Source organism: Salmo salar, chromosome ssa28 (assembly GCF_905237065.1).
Source record: "Salmo salar chromosome ssa28, Ssal_v3.1, whole genome shotgun sequence".
Taxonomy (NCBI): Eukaryota; Metazoa; Chordata; class Actinopteri; order Salmoniformes; family Salmonidae; genus Salmo; species Salmo salar.
In genome coordinates, this window is record NC_059469.1 from 16,352,008 (window position 1) to 16,372,196 (window position 20,189).

At 45.1% G+C, this 20,189-nt stretch overlaps 2 protein-coding genes across 6 annotated transcripts in view; one reads left to right on the forward strand and one right to left on the reverse strand.

Moving 5' to 3' along the window:
* LOC106589592 (putative sodium-coupled neutral amino acid transporter 10) overlaps positions 1-17,351 on the forward strand; it is a 29,928-nt gene extending 12,577 nt beyond the window's left edge. For 3 of the 5 annotated variants that reach the window (XM_014179750.2, XM_014179749.2, XM_014179751.2), the window contains exons 7-17: positions 4,541-4,643; positions 4,820-5,002; positions 5,123-5,234; positions 6,334-6,440; positions 6,722-6,881; positions 9,579-9,773; positions 9,990-10,370; positions 10,478-10,588; positions 12,587-12,607; positions 14,573-14,710; positions 14,870-17,351. In XM_014179750.2, the coding sequence (XP_014035225.1) occupies positions 4,541-4,643; positions 4,820-5,002; positions 5,123-5,234; positions 6,334-6,440; positions 6,722-6,881; positions 9,579-9,773; positions 9,990-10,370; positions 10,478-10,588; positions 12,587-12,607; positions 14,573-14,710; positions 14,870-16,005 (2,647 nt within the window). In that variant the 3' untranslated portion in view covers positions 16,006-17,351. The remainder of the gene's footprint in view (positions 1-4,540; positions 4,644-4,819; positions 5,003-5,122; positions 5,235-6,333; positions 6,441-6,721; positions 6,882-9,578; positions 9,774-9,989; positions 10,371-10,477; positions 10,589-12,586; positions 12,608-14,572; positions 14,711-14,869) is intronic. The other 2 variants (XM_014179752.2, XM_014179753.2) reach the window with 2 other exon arrangements.
* A 145-nt stretch (positions 17,352-17,496) lies between these two features.
* ndufaf8 (NADH:ubiquinone oxidoreductase complex assembly factor 8) lies at positions 17,497-19,667 on the reverse strand. The gene is made up of 3 exons (NM_001141580.2): positions 19,362-19,667; positions 18,152-18,262; positions 17,497-18,056 (listed from the first exon to the last, which is right to left on the reverse strand). The coding sequence occupies exons 1-3, from the start codon at positions 19,440-19,442 to the stop codon at positions 18,036-18,038; spliced, it is 213 nt and encodes a 70-aa protein (NP_001135052.1). The 5' UTR covers positions 19,443-19,667; the 3' UTR covers positions 17,497-18,035.
* Between the last annotated feature and the right edge of the window lie 522 nt (positions 19,668-20,189).

The following is a 20,189-nucleotide window of genomic DNA, read 5'->3' on the forward strand; positions in this document are numbered from 1 at the left end:
TGACAGTGTCAAAAGGCAGCGGATAGATCTAGGAGGATGAGAACAGAGAGAGAGTTAGCTTTGGCAGTGCAGAGAGCCTCCGTGACACAGGAGAGTAGTCTCAGTTGAATGACCCGTCTTGAAGCCTGACTGGTTACGGTCAAGAAGATCGTTCTGAGAGAGCTGGTGAGAAAGTTGGTCAGAGTGTTTTGGGATGAAAAGAAACAAGGGATACCGGTAGGTCGTTTTTGACGGCAGAGGGGTGGAGTGTTGGTTTCATAAGGAGGGGCGCAAACATTTTGAAGTCAGAGGGGACAAGCCAAATAAAATGTTATTTGTTACATGTTTCGTATAACAACAGGTGTAGACTAACAGTTAACTCGTTACAGGCCCTTCCCAACAATGCCGAGAGAAAGAAAATAGAGAAATAATAGAGAAGTAATAATAAATACACAATTAATAACAATAACTTGGCAATATACTAGGACTGACCCCAATTATTCGACTGGTCGATTGTTTGGTCGATAGGCTGTTGGTCGATCCAAGATTTTCTTTAGTCGAGCAGAGGCAAATATTTACACTACCGTTCAAAAGTTTGGGGTCACATAGAAATGTCCTTGTTTTTGAAAGAAAAGCACATTTTTTGTCCATTAAAATAACATCAAATTGATCAGAAATACAGTGTAGACATTGTTAATGTTGTAAATGACTATTGTAGTTGGAAACGGCAGATAATATATATTTTTAATGTAATATCTACATAGGCGTACAAAGGCCCATTATCAGCAACCATCACTCCTGTGTTCCAATGGCACGTTGTGTTAGCTAATCCAAGTTTATAATTTTAAAAGGCTAATTGATCATTAGAAAACCCTTTTGCAATTATGTTAGCGCAGCAATAAAACTGGTCTTCTTTAGACTAGTTGAGTATCTGGGAGCATCAGCATTTGCTGGTTCGATTACAGGCTCAAAATGGCCAGAAACAAAGACCTTTCTTCTGAAACTCGTCAGTCTATTCTTGTCCTGTGAAATGAAGCCTATTCCATGCGAGAAATTGCCAAGAAACTGAAGATCTCATACAACGCGGTGTACTACTCCCTTCACAGAACAGCGCAAACTGGCTCTAACCAGAATAGAAAGAGGAGTGGGAGGCCCCAGTGCACAACTGAGCAAGAGGACAAGTACATTAGTGTCTAGTTTGAGAAACAGACGCCTCACAAGTCCACAACTGGCAGCTTCATTAAATAGTACCTGCAAAACACCAGGCTCAACGTCAACAGTGAAGAGGCGACTCTGGGATGCTGGCCTTCTAGGCAGAGTTGCAAAGAAGAAGCCATATCTCAGACTGGCCAATAAAAATAAAAGATTAAGATGGGCAAAAGAACACAGACACTGGACAGAGGAACTCTTCCTAGAAGGCCAGCATCCCGGAGTTGCCTCTTCACTGTTGATGCGCACCTGATTACGCATAGAATAAGGCCTATAGGCTACCTGGCCTGCTCGCAAATGTAGGCATATAAAATGGGCCCCTCACAGGATTTCATTTGGCGATAGAGGGGAGAAAGAGGTCAAGATGTAGGGTAGTTCTGTGTGAGTGGGATCAGCGGTATCAGTAGGCTGAGTGAATGAGGAGCGTATGTTGTCAACCTTCTTTTCAAAGTGGTTGGCAAAGTTGTCCGCAGAGGGAGATGGGTGGAGGATTAAGGAGGGGGAGAAGGTGTACGAGTTTCCTAGGGGTAGAGGTAGAAGCTTGAAATTTAGAGTGATAGAAAGTGGCTTTAGCAGTGGATACAGAGAGAAGATAGACAGGAGGGAGTGAAAGGATGATAGGTTCTCCAATAGTTTAGCTTCCTCCATGCCCGCAGTCCTGTTCTGTAAGCTCGCAATGAGTCACTCAGCCACGGGGCAGGAGGGAAGGGCCGAGCCGGCTAGGAGGAAAGGGGATTGTGCGAGTCATAGGATGCAGAAGGAGAGGAGAGTAGAGTCGAAGAGGCAGAATCAGGAGGGAGGATTTAGCAGAAGGGGGAGATGATAGGATTGAAGAGGAGAGAGAGGGAGAAGATTGCAACGGCGCACAACCATCTGGGTAGGGGCTGAGTGGGTAGGGTTGGAGGAAATGGAGACCGAAAAGGAAACAAATTAGTGATCAGAGACCTGGAGGGTGGTTGCAGCGAGATTAGTAGACAAAAAGCCTCTAGTAAAGATGTCAAGCCTATTTCCTGCCTTATGAGTGGGATGGGACTGGGAAAGAGAGGTCAAAAGAGGCAAGGAGGGGAAAGAAAGAGGTGGAAAGAAATTAATTTTAAGGCAGACGTTGGGAGGTTGAAGTCACCCAGTATGAAGAGCGGTGAGCCATGTTCAGGAAATTAGCTTATCAAGGTGTCAAGTTCATTGAAGAACTCTCTAAAGGCACCTGGTGGACCATAGATGACAACAATATTAAGCTTCAGTGGACAAGTGACAGTAACAGCATGGAATTCAACAGCATAATCTACCCATCCCTCCCTCTATCCAATCCCTCCATCTTCACCTCCATCTGCATGTTCTGTCGCTGCCTCCTCTCTTCTGTCATTGCCATGGTGCCTGGGATGAAAGGGGAAGGGAGGGAAAGGTTTTGGGTGGGTGGTGGGGTTAGGGGTGTGTTTGGGGTTGGACTGGGTTGTGTGTTGGGATTTTGGGGTTGACTTTGGTACATATGCTGACGGTTTGCATGTATGAAGTGTCTTAAGGGAGTTTGATGTGAGTTTTTTGGAGGTGATTGGGTAAGGTTTACTGGGTGAGGTTTTTTTGAGAGGCTGACTGGTGCTGAGACTGGAACAAGAATAATTATCCCACTGAGGTAACAATACTCTCGTGTGTGTGTGTGTGTGTGTGTGTGTGTGTGTGTGTGTGTGTGTGTGTGTGTGTGTGTGTGTGTGTGTGTGTGTGTGTGTGTGTGTGTGTGTGTGTGTGTGTGTGTGTGTGTGTGTGTGTGTGTACGCACGCACGCACGCACGGGCCTGTCCGTGTGTGTGTACACACACTAGCGGTGATGAATGTTATTTGGCAGGGCCCTCTGTTGGCCAGTGGTCAGACAGCGAGCGGAGCGCTGCTCGACTCCATGCTGCTTCAGCCAAACCACTAATCAGACCAATGGACGGCTGCCATCTAATGTATTCACACACTGATTAAACAGCTTTCAACACATACGCTTTTTATTACCTTTTATTAAAGCTGTTTACGTTCATTTATAACATGACTTAATATCACCATTAACCAGGCCAAGACTACAGTTCTGAAACTGTGCAGTCATAGAATAGACAAACACTAATGAAAATGTCCCTCTGTGATACTGCCGTGGAGTCAAACAAACGAGATAAGCAATGTCTGTCCCTCTACCCACACATGCTAGAGTGTTAGTTTCAGTTTGACGTCAAGAAGTATTTCAAATAAATAGGTATTGAACACTGTTTTACAGACCGTATAAACCGAATAAGAAAACATACATTGTACTAACATTGGACTATTTTACAGATGGTGTAAACTATAAATAGAATGAAAAAACATTGGAATGAGGGATACTGAGAGAATGTACAGTACTCTACAGGTTTGAGATCTAGTTCCAGTAAGCTGTTTTATTTGAGCTCAGCTGTAAGTTGGAATAGTTCCTGAGTTTAAACAGGCGTCAAAGAAAAGCACCGTGGGACAGTGCTGCACACCCATAAAAAAAACAGAGAAAGAGAGAGTGAATGAAAGGGAGAGAATGCGGTAGAGGTACGGTAACTGTATGCTCTCTCTTTCTCTCTTTTTCCCACACACACACAAAAGTGAGTGCAAAAAAGACAGCCAAGAAAGGTTATAATGCTCTAACCCTAGTCTAACACTAGCTGTTATATAGAAGGCCTGTAAATTCCCCTTTTAATGTGCTGCTGGCCTGTTCTTTTACAGTGCTGCTTGATGACAGACAGCCCGTTCTGTCGCTTCTTTGTTTCTGAGAGATAATAACCAGCACTTTACTGCACCCCTCCCTGACTGACAGACAGCCTCAGTCACTCTCATTCTCACACACACACATACACTTGTGCATGGCATCGCACGAAACACACACATGCACACACACGGTGTCGCACACACTGTGCGGAAACCACAACTGCCTTTTTGTGAAATGAGCTGTTTTTCTCTCCCTGAGGTCTGTATACCATGCGTGTTCATCTAATATGATACCAATGCTGATCCTCGCTGTTCAATCTCACCATCTATAATGAGTAGAGATCTAGACCGTCAGATAAACCTTTTTTTACCCTCTCATGACCAATTTGCCTCGACCAATGTCTTATTCTTTGATTCAAATATACAAATTTGATTTTGATTTGATTATGATCTTTAAAAACCCCAAAACATTGAATTATCCCCAGTTAATGTTGACAGCTGTTGCATCTTCAGTCTCCTCTCTCTAGACTACAAAGTTTGTACTAAAACTTTAGCTTTTTCTAGTAGAGCACAAAGTTTGCCCTGACATTTGACCTGTCTAGTCCTGTCTGATGTGGCAGCTGTAGTTTGTGCGCTGGTGGTTTGTTTACAGGCAGGTGTTGCCTACCTACGACAGTCTGGACGAGCCTTCCATCAAACGCATGAGCACCATCTTCACCACCTCCCTCAACGTCGTCACCACCTTCTACATCACGGTGAGTGGGGCACGCTGATGTCACTTCCTGTCTCGATGTCTTCACCGCATAGTACATTGTTCTATCCTGCATGATGGTTTAGGTGTGTGTGCGTGACTTTTGAATTGATCACTTTGATATTCCCCTCTTCCCTCCTTCCTTCCTCTATTCCTTCCCTCGTCTCCTCCTCTCTCTAGGTGGGCTTCTTTGGTTACGTCAGTTTCACGGACGACATAGCCGGTAACGTTCTGATGAACTTCCCTTCTAACCTGGTGACAGAGATGATCCGGGTGGGCTTCATGATGTCAGTGGCTGTGGGCTTCCCCATGATGATACTGCCCTGTAGACAGGCCATCAACACCATGCTGTTCGAACAACAGGTGACTTTATACACAAATACAGGTTAACACACACAGTAAATAGTGATAAGATATTATCATTCCCTAAACAGAAGAGCTTTACTGTAGAATACTGTTATAATGAATATTTTTGTCCCTCAGCAGAAGGACGGGACGTTTGCTGCAGGGGGGTACATGCCTCCACTTCGTTTTAAGATGATCACCCTCGCCATCGTCTTCGGAACCATGCTGGGAGGCATCCTCATCCCCAATGGTGTGTGTTTGTATGTGCGTGTGGTGCAGGCGGGCATTTACGTGTGTGTATTCACATGTGTGTTCACGTGTGTGTCTGTTCACCTATGTGTGTGTGTGTGTGTGTGTGTGTGTGTGTGTTCACGTGTGTGTGTGTGTGCGCGACTGTTCTGTGTGTTCTTATGTTTGTATGTCCGCAGGCCTTTAAGATGCATGTGTTGTTTTATGTATGTGTTGTAGCTCAAGCTTTTTACGACGTGTTTGAATATGAGTTTATGACTCAGTGACTGTCACACTCTAACACACTCCTTAAATCACACCTCTACTTTTATCTCCTCTGGACGAACAGACAGGAAGATAGCGCTATTATTCTCCCTTCCTCACACCCCCCCCGGCTCATACACCCCCACAGCGGAGCATTTGTTCTTTAGCAGTCTCCGTTAGTCTGTGTGCTGTAATAATGATCTAGATGTGAAGGTTGGGGTGAGTTTGAATGTTTTATTCATCTTGTGTGGTAAGGCTATTTGTTAGGGTTGTGTTTGGGTAGGGGCACACACACACACTGCTGTGTTTGGCTGGGGTGTGTGTATCTAATCAGGCTAATAGAGAGGAAGGGGGAGGAGGGACTCCAGGGGGAACAGACACTAAATCTGAGGGACACAATATAGCCTGGGTTCCCAGGATGAGAGATGGGGCCTGGGCCCAGTGCCCAGACAGACCTGCCCAGGGGAGGGAGGGGTTGGGTCGGGAGGAGGATGGCACTGGTACTGGCTTGAAACACAGGTTCTGGAAGTGAAGCTTGTACTAGATTAGATCAGGGGGGTGTAGGTTTGTGCTTCATTTGGGACAGGGCCATGGGCAAGATGGGTTAAAAGATGGTATGGAGATACTGACTTCTGATTGAACAGGAAGGCTAAGCTCTGTCCCTGTACTGTATGTATGGTGTGGAGGTGCAGGAAGAGGTGGAGAGAAAGATGAGAGCGGATGAGGAGGATGAGGACTGTTAGCCTGGCTGACGCACAGACCCACGTGGTACACTGTCAGCTAGAGTATGTCGCTTTAGCCAACCAACAGATTGTGTGTGTGTAACTAAATGTTTCTCTATGCTCTTATGTCTGTAGTGGAGACCATCCTGGGACTGACTGGAGCCACCATGGGGTCCCTCATCTGCTTCATCTGCCCCGCCCTCATCTACAGAAAGATACAGAAGAATGGACTCACTGCACAGGTACCACACACACACACACACACACACACACACACACACACACACCACTATCCCTACTAACCGCATCACTGACCAACATCCCTCTCTCTCTCTTTCATTTTCTTTTCCTCTCTGGTGGTCTTCTGTAGCTCAGTTGATAGACCATGGTGCTTGCAACACCAGGATAGTGTGTTTGATTCCTGGGACCACCCATATGTAAAATGTATACACACTTTTGGATAAGCGTCTGCTAAATGGTATATTTATTATTATATAATCTTTCTCTCTCTCTCCCTCTATAGCTGGTGTTATGGGTGGGGTTAGGCATCCTGCTGGTCAGCACCCTTACCACGTTGTCAATCTCAGCCAGTGACTCCACCCCCAAGCAGGCCCCTCCTCCCCCTACATCGGTCAAGAGTGCCATCTTTGGAGTCCTTCCTGATAGTCCTGATTTACGGAACGGTACAGACCATATATTACCATTATAGCCACAGGCCATGTTCCATCGCCAAGTGAACTTTCCATTTTATTCTGTTCTTTGTTATTCTATTCTAATCAGTTCCAAATCTGCAATGCTCCAAACTCCAAAGTTCACATTTTGATGTCATTGTTGGAGAGAGAGGTGCAGAAAAGTGAGAGTATAGAGAGCAAGAGCCAAAAGGTGAAAGCAATCTTAAAACAAAGAAAAATGGAACCGTGGATAAATGGGGGAATATATTGGGTTTTTGACTGACAGACAGCTAGACAGACTGACAGACGGGGGTAGAGGATAACCACTTGATAATATCGAAGAGAAGCAGCGTTTGACATTGATGGAGCCAGAATGATGCCCTTCAAACTCCAGTGGTTTCTCATCTTCCCCTTATCTCCCCCACTCTCTCCCCCTTTCCTTCTCCCTCTTTCCCCCTCACCTACTCCCTCTCCTCTTCCCCCTCTCCTGGGCAGCTGAAATGCCTGCTAGCTCTTTCCTGTAACAGGGGTATCAGATGGAAGTGGTATGGAGGGAGGGGTTGAGAGGTACAGACAGAGGAAATGAGGGGAGAGATGAGTGAGACAGGAGGGCTGGGGTTAGGGGCTTGAGGGGTTTGGGTAAGAGGAGAGGAGGGGGATCGTAAAAATTAGAAAGAGCTCCACACATAAGAGCAAGGACAGTTCACACAGCCCCATCCTGCCTTCCGTTTTCCTCTTTCTATCACTCTTTCTTTATCTCGCTGTCTCCCTCCCTCTGACTGATAGTCGCCAACTTCCTTCCACACCTGTTTCCTGTTTATTGCAGATTAGTGAGGCCAGTAGAACAGAAGCATGGGTCTCTCGCTCTCTCTGTACCCTCTCGTCATTTTCTCTCCATTCTCCCCTGATTCTCTCTTAGACTGTACTGTAGCAGGTATTTCAGCATTAGTGTTGCATCTCTTTATAGTTTAGATCTCTGCTACCATCTAGTGGATCTCACACTCACACATATTGGTATATACAGTGCATTCAGGAAAGTATTCAGACCCTTTGACTTTTTCCACATTTTGGTACGTTCCAGCATTATTCTAAAATGGATTAAATAAAATTGTTCCTCATCAATCTTCACACAATACCCCATATTTACTAAGCGAAAACAGCTTTTTAGACATTTCTGCAAATTGATTAAAAAAAAGATACCTTATTTACATACAGTACCAGTGAAGTTTGGACACAACTACTCATTCAAGGTTTTTATTTTATTTTAACTATTTTCTACATTGTAGAATAATAGTGAAGACATCACAACTATGATATAACACATATGTAGTAACCAAAAAAGTGTTAAACAAATCCAAATATATTTTACATTCTTCAAAGTAGCCACCCTTTGCCTTGATGAGAGCTTTGCACACTCTTGGCATTCTCTCAACCAGCTTCATGAGGAATGCCTTTCCAACAGTCTTGAAGGAGTTCCCACACAAATTCAATTGATTGGACATTTATTGGAAAGTCCCACAGTTGACAGTGCATGTCAGAGCAAAAACCAAGCCATGAGGTTGAAGGAATTGTCCGTAGAGCTCCGTGACAGGATTGTGTCGAGGCACAGATCTGGGGAAGGCTACCAAAAAACATCTGCAGCATTGAAGGTCCCCAAGAACACAGTGGCCTCCATCATTCTTAAATGGAAGAAGTTTGGAACCACCAAGAATCTTCCTAGAACTGGCCGCCCGGCAAAACTGAGCAATCTGGGGAGAAGGGCCTTGGTCAGGGAGGTGACCAAGAATCCGATGGTCACTCTGACAGGGCTCCAGAGTTCCTCTGTGGAGATAGGAGAACCTTCCAGAAGGGCAACCATCTCTGTAGCACTCCACCAATCAGGCCTTTATGGTCGAGTGGACAGACGGAAGCCACTCCTCAGTAAAAGGCACATGACAGCCCACCAAAAGGCACCTAAAGGACTCTTAGACCATGAGAAACAAGATTCTCTGGTCAGATGAAACCAAGATTGAACTCTTTGGCCTGAATGCCAAGTGTCACATCTGGAGGAAACCTGGCACCATCCCTACGGTGAAGCATGGTGGTGGCAGCATCATGCTGTGGGGATGTTTTTCAACAGTAGGGACTAGGAGACTAGTCAGGGAAAGTTGAACGGAGCAAAGTACAAAGAGATCCTTGATGAAAACCTGCTCCAAAGCGCTCAGGGACCTCAGAAGGGGGCGAATGTTCACCTTCCAACAGGACAACGACCCTCCGCACACAGCCAAAACAATGCAGGCGTGGCTTCGGGACAAGTCTCTGAATGTCCTTGAGTGGCCCAGCCAGAGCCCAGACTTGAACCCGATCAAAAATCTCTGGAGAGACCTGGAAATAGATGTGCAGCGACTTTCCCCATCCAATCTGACAGAGTTTGAGGTGATCTGCAGAGAAGAATGGGAGAAACTCCCCAAATACAGGTGTGCCAAGCTTGTAGCATCATACCCAAGAAGACTTGAGGCTATAATTGCTGCCAAAGGTGTTTTTGCTTTGTCTTTTATGGGGTATTGTGTGTAGATTGATGAGGGGAAAAACTATTTTATCCATTTTAGAATAAGGCTATATAACGTAACAAAATGTGGAAAAAGTCAAGGGGTCTGAATACTTTCCAAATGCACTGCATTCTCTCTTTTGTCTCTATCTCTCCATTTCTCTCCCCCCTCTCCCTCCCAGCAGTAGAGAAGCCAGTGAAACAGCCTGAGGTGAAGCCTGTGTTGGAAGAGAGGCCTAATGCCCCTGCTGCAGTAGAGCCAGACCGTCCAGTGGAGAGACAGCAGGAGCAGGCTGAGCCCCCCCAGATCAAAGGACCTGAACAAGGAGTAGCAGACATGAAAAAGAAGGAGGTACAGCTGGACCGCCCCGACGCAGGTACGGAACTAGGGAGAACCTTTCAGAACTAGGGAGAAAGTTTCAGAACCTAGGAGAACCTGTTAGAACCAAGCAAAATTCACTAGACTGCAACATACAAGAAAACCAGTAATCTATAAGTGCTAGGTTTAAAAAAAAAAGTCAGGAATACTATTTACATCAACACCTGTAGACCCATGTGTTATACCTGTGTGTCCCCCTCATCCCTCCCTTCAGGTGTGGCGGTACCTGATGGGGAGGCCCATCGGCACGAGCCGCCCATCCCTCATGACGAGGTCCAGATAGAGAAGAGGAAGAACGACGCCGAGCTGGAGGAGGAGAAGAACCAACCTGCAGCGGGAGGAGAAGAGGGGCAGTCTGAGGGAGGAGAGAAGGAGGAAGTGGTGGCGAAAAAGGAGGAAGTGGAAAAGGCCGCGGTACAGTTCAATGAGGTGCTGGAGAAGCCTGACCCGGGGGTGGGGAAGAAACAAGAAGTCCTGCCCCTAAAGGAAGTGGAGAAACTTGGCCCAGTGAAAGAGGTGCTTGCTGTGAAGGATATGGTGGCTGAGCAGGCGCTGATTGAGGATTCGGCCAAAGCCCCAGATGCTGCTGGGAAACGTGCGTATGACTGGTCTTTATTCAGAACATTCTATCAACTCAGATTCTCAGGGATTTGATTGGCTGTAGATGTTTGAAGTCACCCGACCTTTGACCCTGTGGTTTAGGTGAGCCGGCGGCCCCAGTTCCTGTAGCAGTGGTTCCTGGGGCAGCGGAGGTGGCTGCTGCTCCAGAAGCAAAGGAAGGGAGGGAGGGAGCAGTGGAGGACAAAATGGATGGTAAGTGGAAGAGTAAGAAGAAGTAAAGAATTGAAGTACAGCTCAAGGACCAGGGTTAGCAGCTCATAGACTGGCAGAATGGATGGATTTATGATAAATTCTTGTTATAGTGGATATACAGTGAAGTCGGAAGTTTACATACACCTTAACCAAATACATTTAAACTCCGTTTTTCACAATTCCTGACATTTAATCCTAGTAAAAATGCCCTGTCTTAGGTCAGTTAGAATCACCACTTTATTTTAAGAATGTGAAATAATAGTAGAGAATGATTATTTCAGCTTTTATTTCTTTCATCATATTCCCAGTGGGTCAGAAGTTCACACACTCAGTTAGTATTTGGTAGCATTGCCTTTAAATTGTTTCATTTGGGTCAAACATTTCGGGTAACCTTCCACAAGCTTCCCACAATAAGTTGGGTGAATTTTGGCCCATTCCTCTTGTCAGAGCTGGTGTAACTGAGTCAGGTTTGTAGGCCTCCTTGCTCGCACAGGCTTTTTCAGTTCTGCCCACACATTTTCTATGGAATTGAGGACAGGGCTTTCTGATGGCCCCTCCAATACCTTGACTTTGTTGTCCTTAAGCCATTTTGCCACAACTTTGAAAGTATGCTTGGGGTCATTGTCCATTTGGAAGACCCATTTGCGACAAAGCTTTAACTTCCTGACTGATGTCTTCAGATGTTGCTTCAATATATCCACATAATTTTCCTTGCTCATGATGCCATCTATTTGTGAAGTGCACCAGTCTCTCCTGCAGCAAAGCACCCCCACAACATGATGCTGCCACCCCCGTGCTTCACGGTTGGGATGGTGTTCTTTGGCTTGCAAGCCTCCCCCTTTTTCCTCCAAACATAACAATGGTCATTATGGTCAAACAGTTATATTTTTGTTTCATCAGACCAGAGGACATTTCTCCAAAAAGTACAATCTTTGTCCCCATGTGCAGTTGCAAACCGTAGTCTGGATTTTTTAATGGCGATTTTGGAGCAGTGGCTTCCTCCTTGCTGAGCGGCCTTTCAGGTTATGTCGATATAGGACTCGTTTAACTGTGGATATAGATACTTTTGTACCTGTTTCCTCCAGCATCTTCACAAGGTCCTTTGCTGTTGTTCTGGGATTGATTTGGACTTGTCGAACCAAAGTACGTTCATCTCTAGGAGACCGAACGCGTCTCCTTCCTGAGCGATATGGCGGCTGCGTGGTCCCATGTACTATTGTTTGTACAGATGAACATGGTACCTTCAGGCATTTGGAAATTGCTCCCAAGGATGAACCCGACTTGTGGAGGTCTACGCTTTTTTTCTTCTGAAGTCTTGGCTGATTTCTTTTTGATTTTCCCATGATGTCAAGCAAAGAGGCACTGAGTTTGAAGGTAGGCTTTGAAATACATCCACAGGTACACCTCCAATTGACTCAAATTATGTCAATTAGCCTATCAGAAGCTTCTAAAGCCATGACATTTTCTGGAATTTTCCAAGCTGTTTAGAGGCACAGTCAACTTAGTGTATGTAAACTTCTGAACCACTGGAATTGTGATACAGTGAATTATAAGTGAAATAATATTTTGGAAAAATCACTTCTGTCATGCACAAAGTGGATGTCTTAACCGACTTGCCAAAACTATAGTTTGTTCACGAGAAATTTGTGGAGTGGTTGAAAAACAAGTTTTAATGACTCCAACCTAAGTGTATGTAAACTTCCCACTTTAATTGTACCATTCCATGCTATGTCTGTATTCTTTCTCTGACTTGTACCGCTTCTTTGTCTGTCTGATTCTCTCTATCTCTGTCATTCTCACTTTCCATCTCAAGTGTGTCTTTGGCAACAAGCTTTTGGCTGGTTGTTTTTGAAGTGGGATTCTCTCATTACTTTCTCGCTCTTTGGCTTGATTCACTCAGGACACTCCGCAGCACATTTTTGGTTTCTCTCTTCTGACTCACTTTCTTTTCTCTCTTTCTCGCTCCTTTTCTTTTCCTCTGCCGGGCTCCTGTCACAGTGATAAAAAAGATGGTTGCAGGTATGAACTCCTCTCTCTCCTACTGTATTCACATCTGGTCATTCAATCAACTAATGAAGTCTGGAGATGAGAGCGTAGTACCCAGTTTAGTCATATTTTCTAGTTCTGCCATAACCCCCAAGTCCTAACCCACCTCACACCCTCTCACACAGTACCCCCCCCCCCACCTTGTCTAAACTGCTCACATCTTGATTGTAGCAACCATACCCTACATTAGTTTGACTGAGTTATCCCTCCTCCAGCCCCCCACCCTTGAATACATTCCTATGCTGTTTGTCTGGAAAAATCGAATGCTCCTTCTCCCTCCGATGTAGATACCAATACTGCTTAATATACAGTGCATTTGGAAGGATTCAGACCCCTTGACTTTTGCACATTTTATGTTACAGCCTTATTCTAAAATGTATTCAATTGTTTATTTTTCATCATTTATCTACACACAGTACCCCATAATAGGAAAGCAAAAACAGGTTTGTCAAAAATGTTGCCAAATAATTTGTTAAAAACTGATCACATTTACATAGGTATTCATACGCTTTACTCTGTATTTTGTTGACGCACCTTTGGCAGCGATTACAGCCTTGAGTCTTCTTGGGTATGACGCTACAAGCTTAGCACACCTGTATTTGGGGAGTTTCTCCCATTCTTCTCTGCAAATCCTCTCAAGCTCTGTCAGGTTGGATGGGGAGCGTTGCTGCACATCTATTTCCAGGTCTCTCCAGAGATGTTTGATCGGGTTCAAGTCCGGGCTCAGAGACTTGTCCCGAAGCCACTCCTGCTTTATCTTAGCTGTGTGCTTAGGGTTGTTGTCCTATTGGAAGGTGAACCTTCGCCCCAGTCTGAGGTGCTGAGCACTCTGGAGCAGGTTTTCATCAAGGATCTCTCTGTACTTTGCTCTGTTCATCTTTCCCTCAATCCTGACTAGTCTCCCAGTCCCTGCTGTTGAAAAACATCCCCACAGCATGATGCTGCCACCACCATGCTTCACCGTAGGGATGGTGCCAGGTTTCCTCCAGACATGACGCTTTGCATTCATGCCAAAGAATTCAATCCTGGTTTCATCAGACCAGAGAATCTTGTTCCTCATGGTCTGAGAGTACATTAAGTGCCTTTTTGCAAACTTCAAGTGGGCTGTCATGTGCCTTTTACTGAGTGGCTTCTGTCTTGCCACTCTACCATAAAGGTCTGATTGGTGGAGTGCTGCAGAGATGGTTGTCCTTCTGGAAGGTTTTCCCATCTCCACAGAGGAACTCTAGAGCTCTGTCAGCGACCATCCGGTTCTTGGTCACCTCCCTGACCAAGGCCCCCCGATTGCTCAGTTTAGCAGGGCGGCCAGCTCTAGGAAGAGTTTTGGTGGTTCCAAACTTCTTCCATTTAAGAATGATGTAGGCCACTGTGTTCTTGGGGACCTTCAATGCTGCAGACATTTTTTTGGTTGCCTTCCCCAGCTATTTGCCAAGACACAATCCTGTCACGGAGCTCTACAGACAATTCCTTCAACATAATGACTTGGTTTTTGCTCTGACATGCACTGTCAACTGTGGGACTTTCCAAATCATGTCCAATCAATTGAATTTACCACAGATTGACTCCAATCAAATTGTAGAAACATCTCAAGGATGACCAATGGAAACAGGATGCACCTGAGCTCAACTTCGAGTCTCATAGCAAAGGGTCTGAATACTTTATTTTTAATACATTTGAAAGAAAAATGTTTATTAAAGATATTCGCTTTGTCATTATGGGGTATTGTATGTAGATTGATGATTTAATACATTTTATAATATGTAACATAACAAAATATGGAAAAATGGAAGTTGTCTGAATACTTTCCGAATGCACTATATGATTTATGAACTTCACCCCATCGCTGTGCCATTTGGTACATTCCAACCCCTCTCACTTGTAATTGACTCCCCCTGTGTGTGTTTTGGTATGTTCTAACCCTGTCTCCCCCCCATGTAGAGGGTCAGTTGGACCATGCCGTTCTGCTGCAGGTTATAAAGGAGCAGCAGGAGCAGCAGAAGAGACTGTTGGACCAGCAGGAGAAACTGCTGGCTGTCATACAGGAACAGCACCAGGAGATGCACCCCAAAAAGACAGGTGTGTACACACACACACTCACTCGTGCTCAGAATGTGCACTCTCGTACATGTTCTAAGTTTATATTCTGATGCATGTCTAAGTGCTGAGTATGAGTAATTGAAATGGTAGGTCAGTTAAAGGGAAAGTAAATGATCTTTGTATCTTGTGTTACATCAGATGGAGCTCCAGAGGCTGATGCAGAGAAGGGAGTACAGGAGGAGGGGGGAGCATCCAAGCCCAAAGACCCAGATCAAGATGGCCCTGCCCTGGCCTCAGACGCCAAGGAGCCTGGGGAGCCCGCAGGAGCTGGAGCTCTACAGGCCGGAGGGGCTGAGCCTCACATCCAGCCCCAGAATGAGGTCCTCCCTGTGGAGAAGAATGCAGAAGAGCAGGTCGTCAAAGTGGTTCTCCCTGTGATCCCCAAGGAAGTAGTCCAGGAAGTCCCTAAACAGGCGATTGTGGCAGGAGCAGCAGTGGTGGCAGGGGCAGTGTTTGAGGCCCCTAAGGAGAGGGAGCTGGGAGCTAGAGGGGTACCGCTGGGTCAGAAGGTGGCAGAGGGGGTGAAGGTAGAACCAGACCAACCCAAACACAGAAAGGAGCAGTCACCACCTGCTAAAGCTGAGGACGGGCCAGGGAAAGGATCGGTAGAGGCAGTAGACAAGGACAAGGAGAGGATGGAGAAAGAGACACTGGAGGAGGAGAGGATCAATAGAGAGGTGCAGGCGAGAGTGGACAAAGAACGGTTAGAGAGGGAGAGGAGAGGGAAACTGGCGAGAGAGCAGGAGATGGAAAAAGGCCAAGTAAAGAAGGAGAGAGCGGAGAAAGAGAGGCTGGGAAAGGAGCGAGCAGAGCGGGAGAGGGCGGATAAGGAGAAAGCGGAGCGAGAGAGGATCCAGTGGGAGAAGGAGAAGACTGAGAGAGAGGTGATGGAGAGAGCGAAGAGGGGAGGAACAGGGGAGGAACTGGCTGTAGCTGGGCCAGGACCTGTCGAACCAGGAGTAGGAGAACTAGGGGCTGTGAAGAAGAGTGGACGGGACCTGAAGGAGAGGGCAGCCGTCCAGTCAGACTCCAGGGACTTTGTGGAAGCCCAGCCCCAGGTGATCCACGAGAAGGAGAAGGCCAGGGACCAAGGAGACATGGACCTGAGGAGGAGAAGGAGAGCCCTGGGGGTAGGAGGGGCAGGGGAGTCCAGGGAGGGTGAGCTGGAGCCCTTCTTGGACATGGGGGGGTCAGATCTCCATGCAGCCCTGGGGGGAGCACTGGTTCACACACGCCAGATTAAACAGACCTCTGAGCTTGAGAGAGATGAGTAACTGGGACTGGGTAACGTCATACATGCACATGAATACGGTATAACATACACTCACGGACCATTGGGTTGGACTGTGCGAATCCCTATATTTAAACAAACACACACTGGGTCAGACTGCTCTAACCTTGTACACATATTCATACTAATCACAATGCATACACACGCTCTTTCTCTCCCCCACACAGTCATGTACCGTGGATCACACTCTATTGCCTTACCACCTGCCTTCACGATACCTGACCAGTACAGGAGGAGTGTGAGTGTGTGAGATGCATTGATGTGATGGGGAACATTCTGGCTGCGTTTACACAGGCAACCCAATTCTGATCTTTTTCACAATTAATGGCATAAGATCTGATCTGAGTTGGGCTGCCTGTATGAATGCAGCCACTGTCTTCATGTGACCTTAGTCTGTGGGCTTCTATTACCAAATACTAGTGCTTTCTTTAGTGCTCCTTCCATGATTCCAGAAGATACAGGATAATAGTGATGATAAAGATAATGTAGCAATGATCACGTTATTCTATCAGAATATGCTGTATTATGCTGCCATAAATCTGAAGTCTTTACTAGAAGTATATTTGTATGTAAATGTTAACTTATTTTTTGTTTTCTCTGGGGTGAGATTTGGACTAGAATGTATATTAAGCTATGCAATACCACAGTTTTCTTTTTTCCTGTGTTTGAGAGAGCAATGTACCATCTATCCAATGACTTGTATTTTAGTCATTTTAAATCCCTTGATACTTCTAAGTGGTTTGGCGTTTTCATTTTGGTTCTGGAAAGGTTACTTGCTGGTGTTTTGTTACTGTAGTGGTTTTGTTAAACCCAATGTATGTTGGTTATTGTGTGCTGTAAATAGTGTCTATATGTTCTCTGAACTGTAGCTAAATGTCCTCGTACTGCTTTTTACATATTTTTGGAAAGCGTTCAAAGAACATTTTAATTAGGGATCAATTGGTTAGCTTCAGCGCTTCTTCGACTCTTGATTTTGAAAACAGAATCATATTTTGGATTAATAAAAATAAGATAATGTAGTGCTGTATAAATGTGTATCTTTATCATACACGTACGGTACAATTCCAATAGGATTTTATATAGAAATTCTGAATCCATAACTCTGTGATTCTACATTCCATGTTGTGGTTCTTCTCCCTCAGCCAGTGCCTTACATGTGCTCCAGCAGTGTTTTTTTTGTGACTTAAAAGGAGTATGGTTCTTTTGTTTTGTCATATCCTGTGTGTGAGGGCTCTACTGCTTTGTGCCTCTATCCTAACTTGGGGTGAAATTAATGGGTCGAAGTGAATGCCTGTATTGAGATATAAATGTATAATTTCCACAACTCGACTGCAATTAGTCGTCATCTCTCGCTCTCTATTCTTGTAGCATTTGAAACAGTGGCTTGGACTTCTACAATGGTACTCTGTGCTGTGGCTACCATAAGAACAGGGAATGAAATGGACTTCAGAGAGGGAGGACATCGACAGTGGCTTCATAACTTCTTTAATTCTGGGTCGACTCATATCCATGAAAATGTCAAAATATGAAATGTTGGTTGTCAATGTGTGTTGTGTACATTAACCAAAGAGCCCCCTATACCAATTCACATATTTATACATTACATTATAAATACACAGTCCTGCAAGTCTTCGGTGGTGGGCTACATGTTATTACATAGTCAAACGGTATGACCTTGACGCACTATTGAAGAGTAGAAACACCATGCTAGCATTACCTCTGGGACCAACAACAGGTCAAACATATGCTTGTGGGACTAGTCAAGATATCTTTCAGCACCTGCCATTGCATTACTGATACAGTTCTGCTTGATGTTCGTGGAACAACGGGGACATTAGGTCCACTGCCTGGGGTGTAATCATTAGTGCAAACAGATGCAAACCGAAAATGTTTTACAATGTAATTGAGAGTTTCTATTGAACAAATTCAGGTAGGCCCCTCCTGTTTCCTTCCGTTTAGTTCCTAGTGAATACACCCGTTGATGTCCAGCAGAGATGTGTTGGGCAGAATGGTCTACTTCACTCCCTTCTTGGCCTGTAAGACAAGATGATCAAGTCAATTGAATTTATACATCAAAGACAGAAAAAATGTAATAAAAAATGATGGAACACCTGTAATATTCCACTTACTGCTGTAACGAAGCAAGTCTTCAGAGCATCAAACTCTTTACCACACAGGTCCTTTCTCAACTCCTGTCTGCCTGTGGTAGTAGCTGTCACACACTTCCCATAAGCTGCAGCCTGAGGACATGATATTCAAAAGTCAGTATTTAGATCAAACTTCTGTTGGAGGATGATTGCAGAAACACAAAAGATACATTTTTGTTCAAGGCAGTGTTTCCCCCCCCCTTTTTTTTTTTGCGAGCTTCCCCCCCCCAAAAGCATCATCCAGGGCCACAAGCCAAATTCCTTGGTGGGCCGCCCCAGTTATACAATGGTAGGAGAAACACTGGGACAAGTTCTCACATTGGCAGAATGACAACTTAACTTGGCTTTATGCTTTTGGATATTGTATGGCAAACAGTGGCCATCTATACTGAACAAAAATGTAAACATGTAAAGTGTTGGTCCCATGTTTTATGAGCTGAAATAAAAGATCACAGAAATGTTCCATAAGCACAAAAAGCTTACTTCAATTTTTGACACATTTGTTTACATCACGCTTAATGAGCATTTCCCCTTTTCCAAGATAACCCATCCACTTGACAGGTGTGGCATATCAATAAGCTGATTAAAGCAGCATTATTATTACACAGGTGCACCTTGTGCTGGGGATAAAGTCACTGCAGTTTTGTCACAACACAATGCCACAGATGTCTCATGTTGAGGGAGTGTGCAATTGCCATGCTGACTACAGGAATGTCCACCAGAGCTGTTGCTAGAGAATGTGACTTTAATTTCTCTACCATAAGCCAACTCCAATGTCGTTTTAGAGAATTTGGCAGTATGTCAACCGGCCCCACAACCACAGATCACGTGTAACCACGCCAGCCCAGGATCTCCACATCCAGCTTCTTCAACTGCGGGATCGTCTGAGACCAGCGACCTGGACAGCTGATGAAACTGAAGAATATTTAGGTCTGTAATAAAGGCCTTATGTGGGGAAAAACGAATTCTGATTGGCTGGACCTGGCTCCCCAGTGGGTGGGCCTATGCCCTCCCAGGCCCACCCATGGTTGCACCCCTGCCCAGTCATGTGAAATCCATAGATTATGGCCCAATTTATTTATTTCAATTGACTGCTTTCCTTATATGAACTGTAACTCAGTAAAATCGTTGAAATTGTTGCATATTGCGTTTATATATTTTTTCTGTATGAATTTGTTTGGTGGCTACGCACCTCACCAGAACACTGGGCAAACAGCTCTGGGAACCGTCTCATCCTCTCCCGACTGCGAGTCCACACATTTGTCCCCGACATGATCAGTTGAGTGAGCAGCAGCAGAGATGGAGACTCGTTCAATGCTCTTTGACAGTGGAAAAACAACGAACACAATCAATTGAATAACAATCTAATGCCTCAGCATTAGCTCTTGAACAATATTAGCCAAGTGTCATAGAAATAAAAGGCATTCGTAGGAAAATATCCACTCAAATCATTGGCTCGCCCAGACCATGGACGGCAGAATTTTGTTGACCCTGAATCAGGAAATGACACGCATGTAATCTACAAACGTGATTTGTTAATTTCCACGTCCATCTTCTTCTGTGGGGGTTTATCGGCGATTGGCAACCAACGTTATGGTGCATTACCGCCACCTACTGTACTGGAGTGTGGGTCGGAGACGGAGGAACTGAATCATACCTGCTAGCCCGTTTAAAATAACAACATATTTGATACTATATCTAATGACGTTCTACTCAGTATACTCTTTAAACGAATTTCCTGTATACCCTTCTCCCTCATACTGGATCTCAGCCTCTCTCTTCCGGCTTATACTGCCCACAGTGTATCAGTACATGCTCCACTGTCTCTGTTTCCTGGCAATAATCACACTTTCCTGCTGGATGCTTTTCTATCACATTTATAGTCTTATTCAACCGGCTGCTACATGAGCTAAAGGACTGCAGACTCATCAATACTGCACATGAATAAGAGCAAATAACTTCTCTGTCTGCCTTGACTTCCTCCACCCACTGCAAGGCCAACAGTACAGCCATCAGCTCT

Bases quoted from the DNA above. Each gene is read 5' to 3' on its own strand.
- ndufaf8 (NM_001141580.2), bottom strand. From the start codon at position 19,442: ATGTCGGGGACAAATGTGTGGACTCGCAGTCGGGAGAGGATGAGACGG. The intron at 18,263-19,361 runs GTGCGTAGCCAC...TCATGTCCTCAG, and splicing joins TTGCCCAGTGTTCTGGTGAG to GCTGCAGCTTATGGGAAGTG. The intron at 18,057-18,151 runs GTAAGTGGAATA...CTTGTCTTACAG, and splicing joins AGACTTGCTTCGTTACAGCA to GCCAAGAAGGGAGTGAAGTA.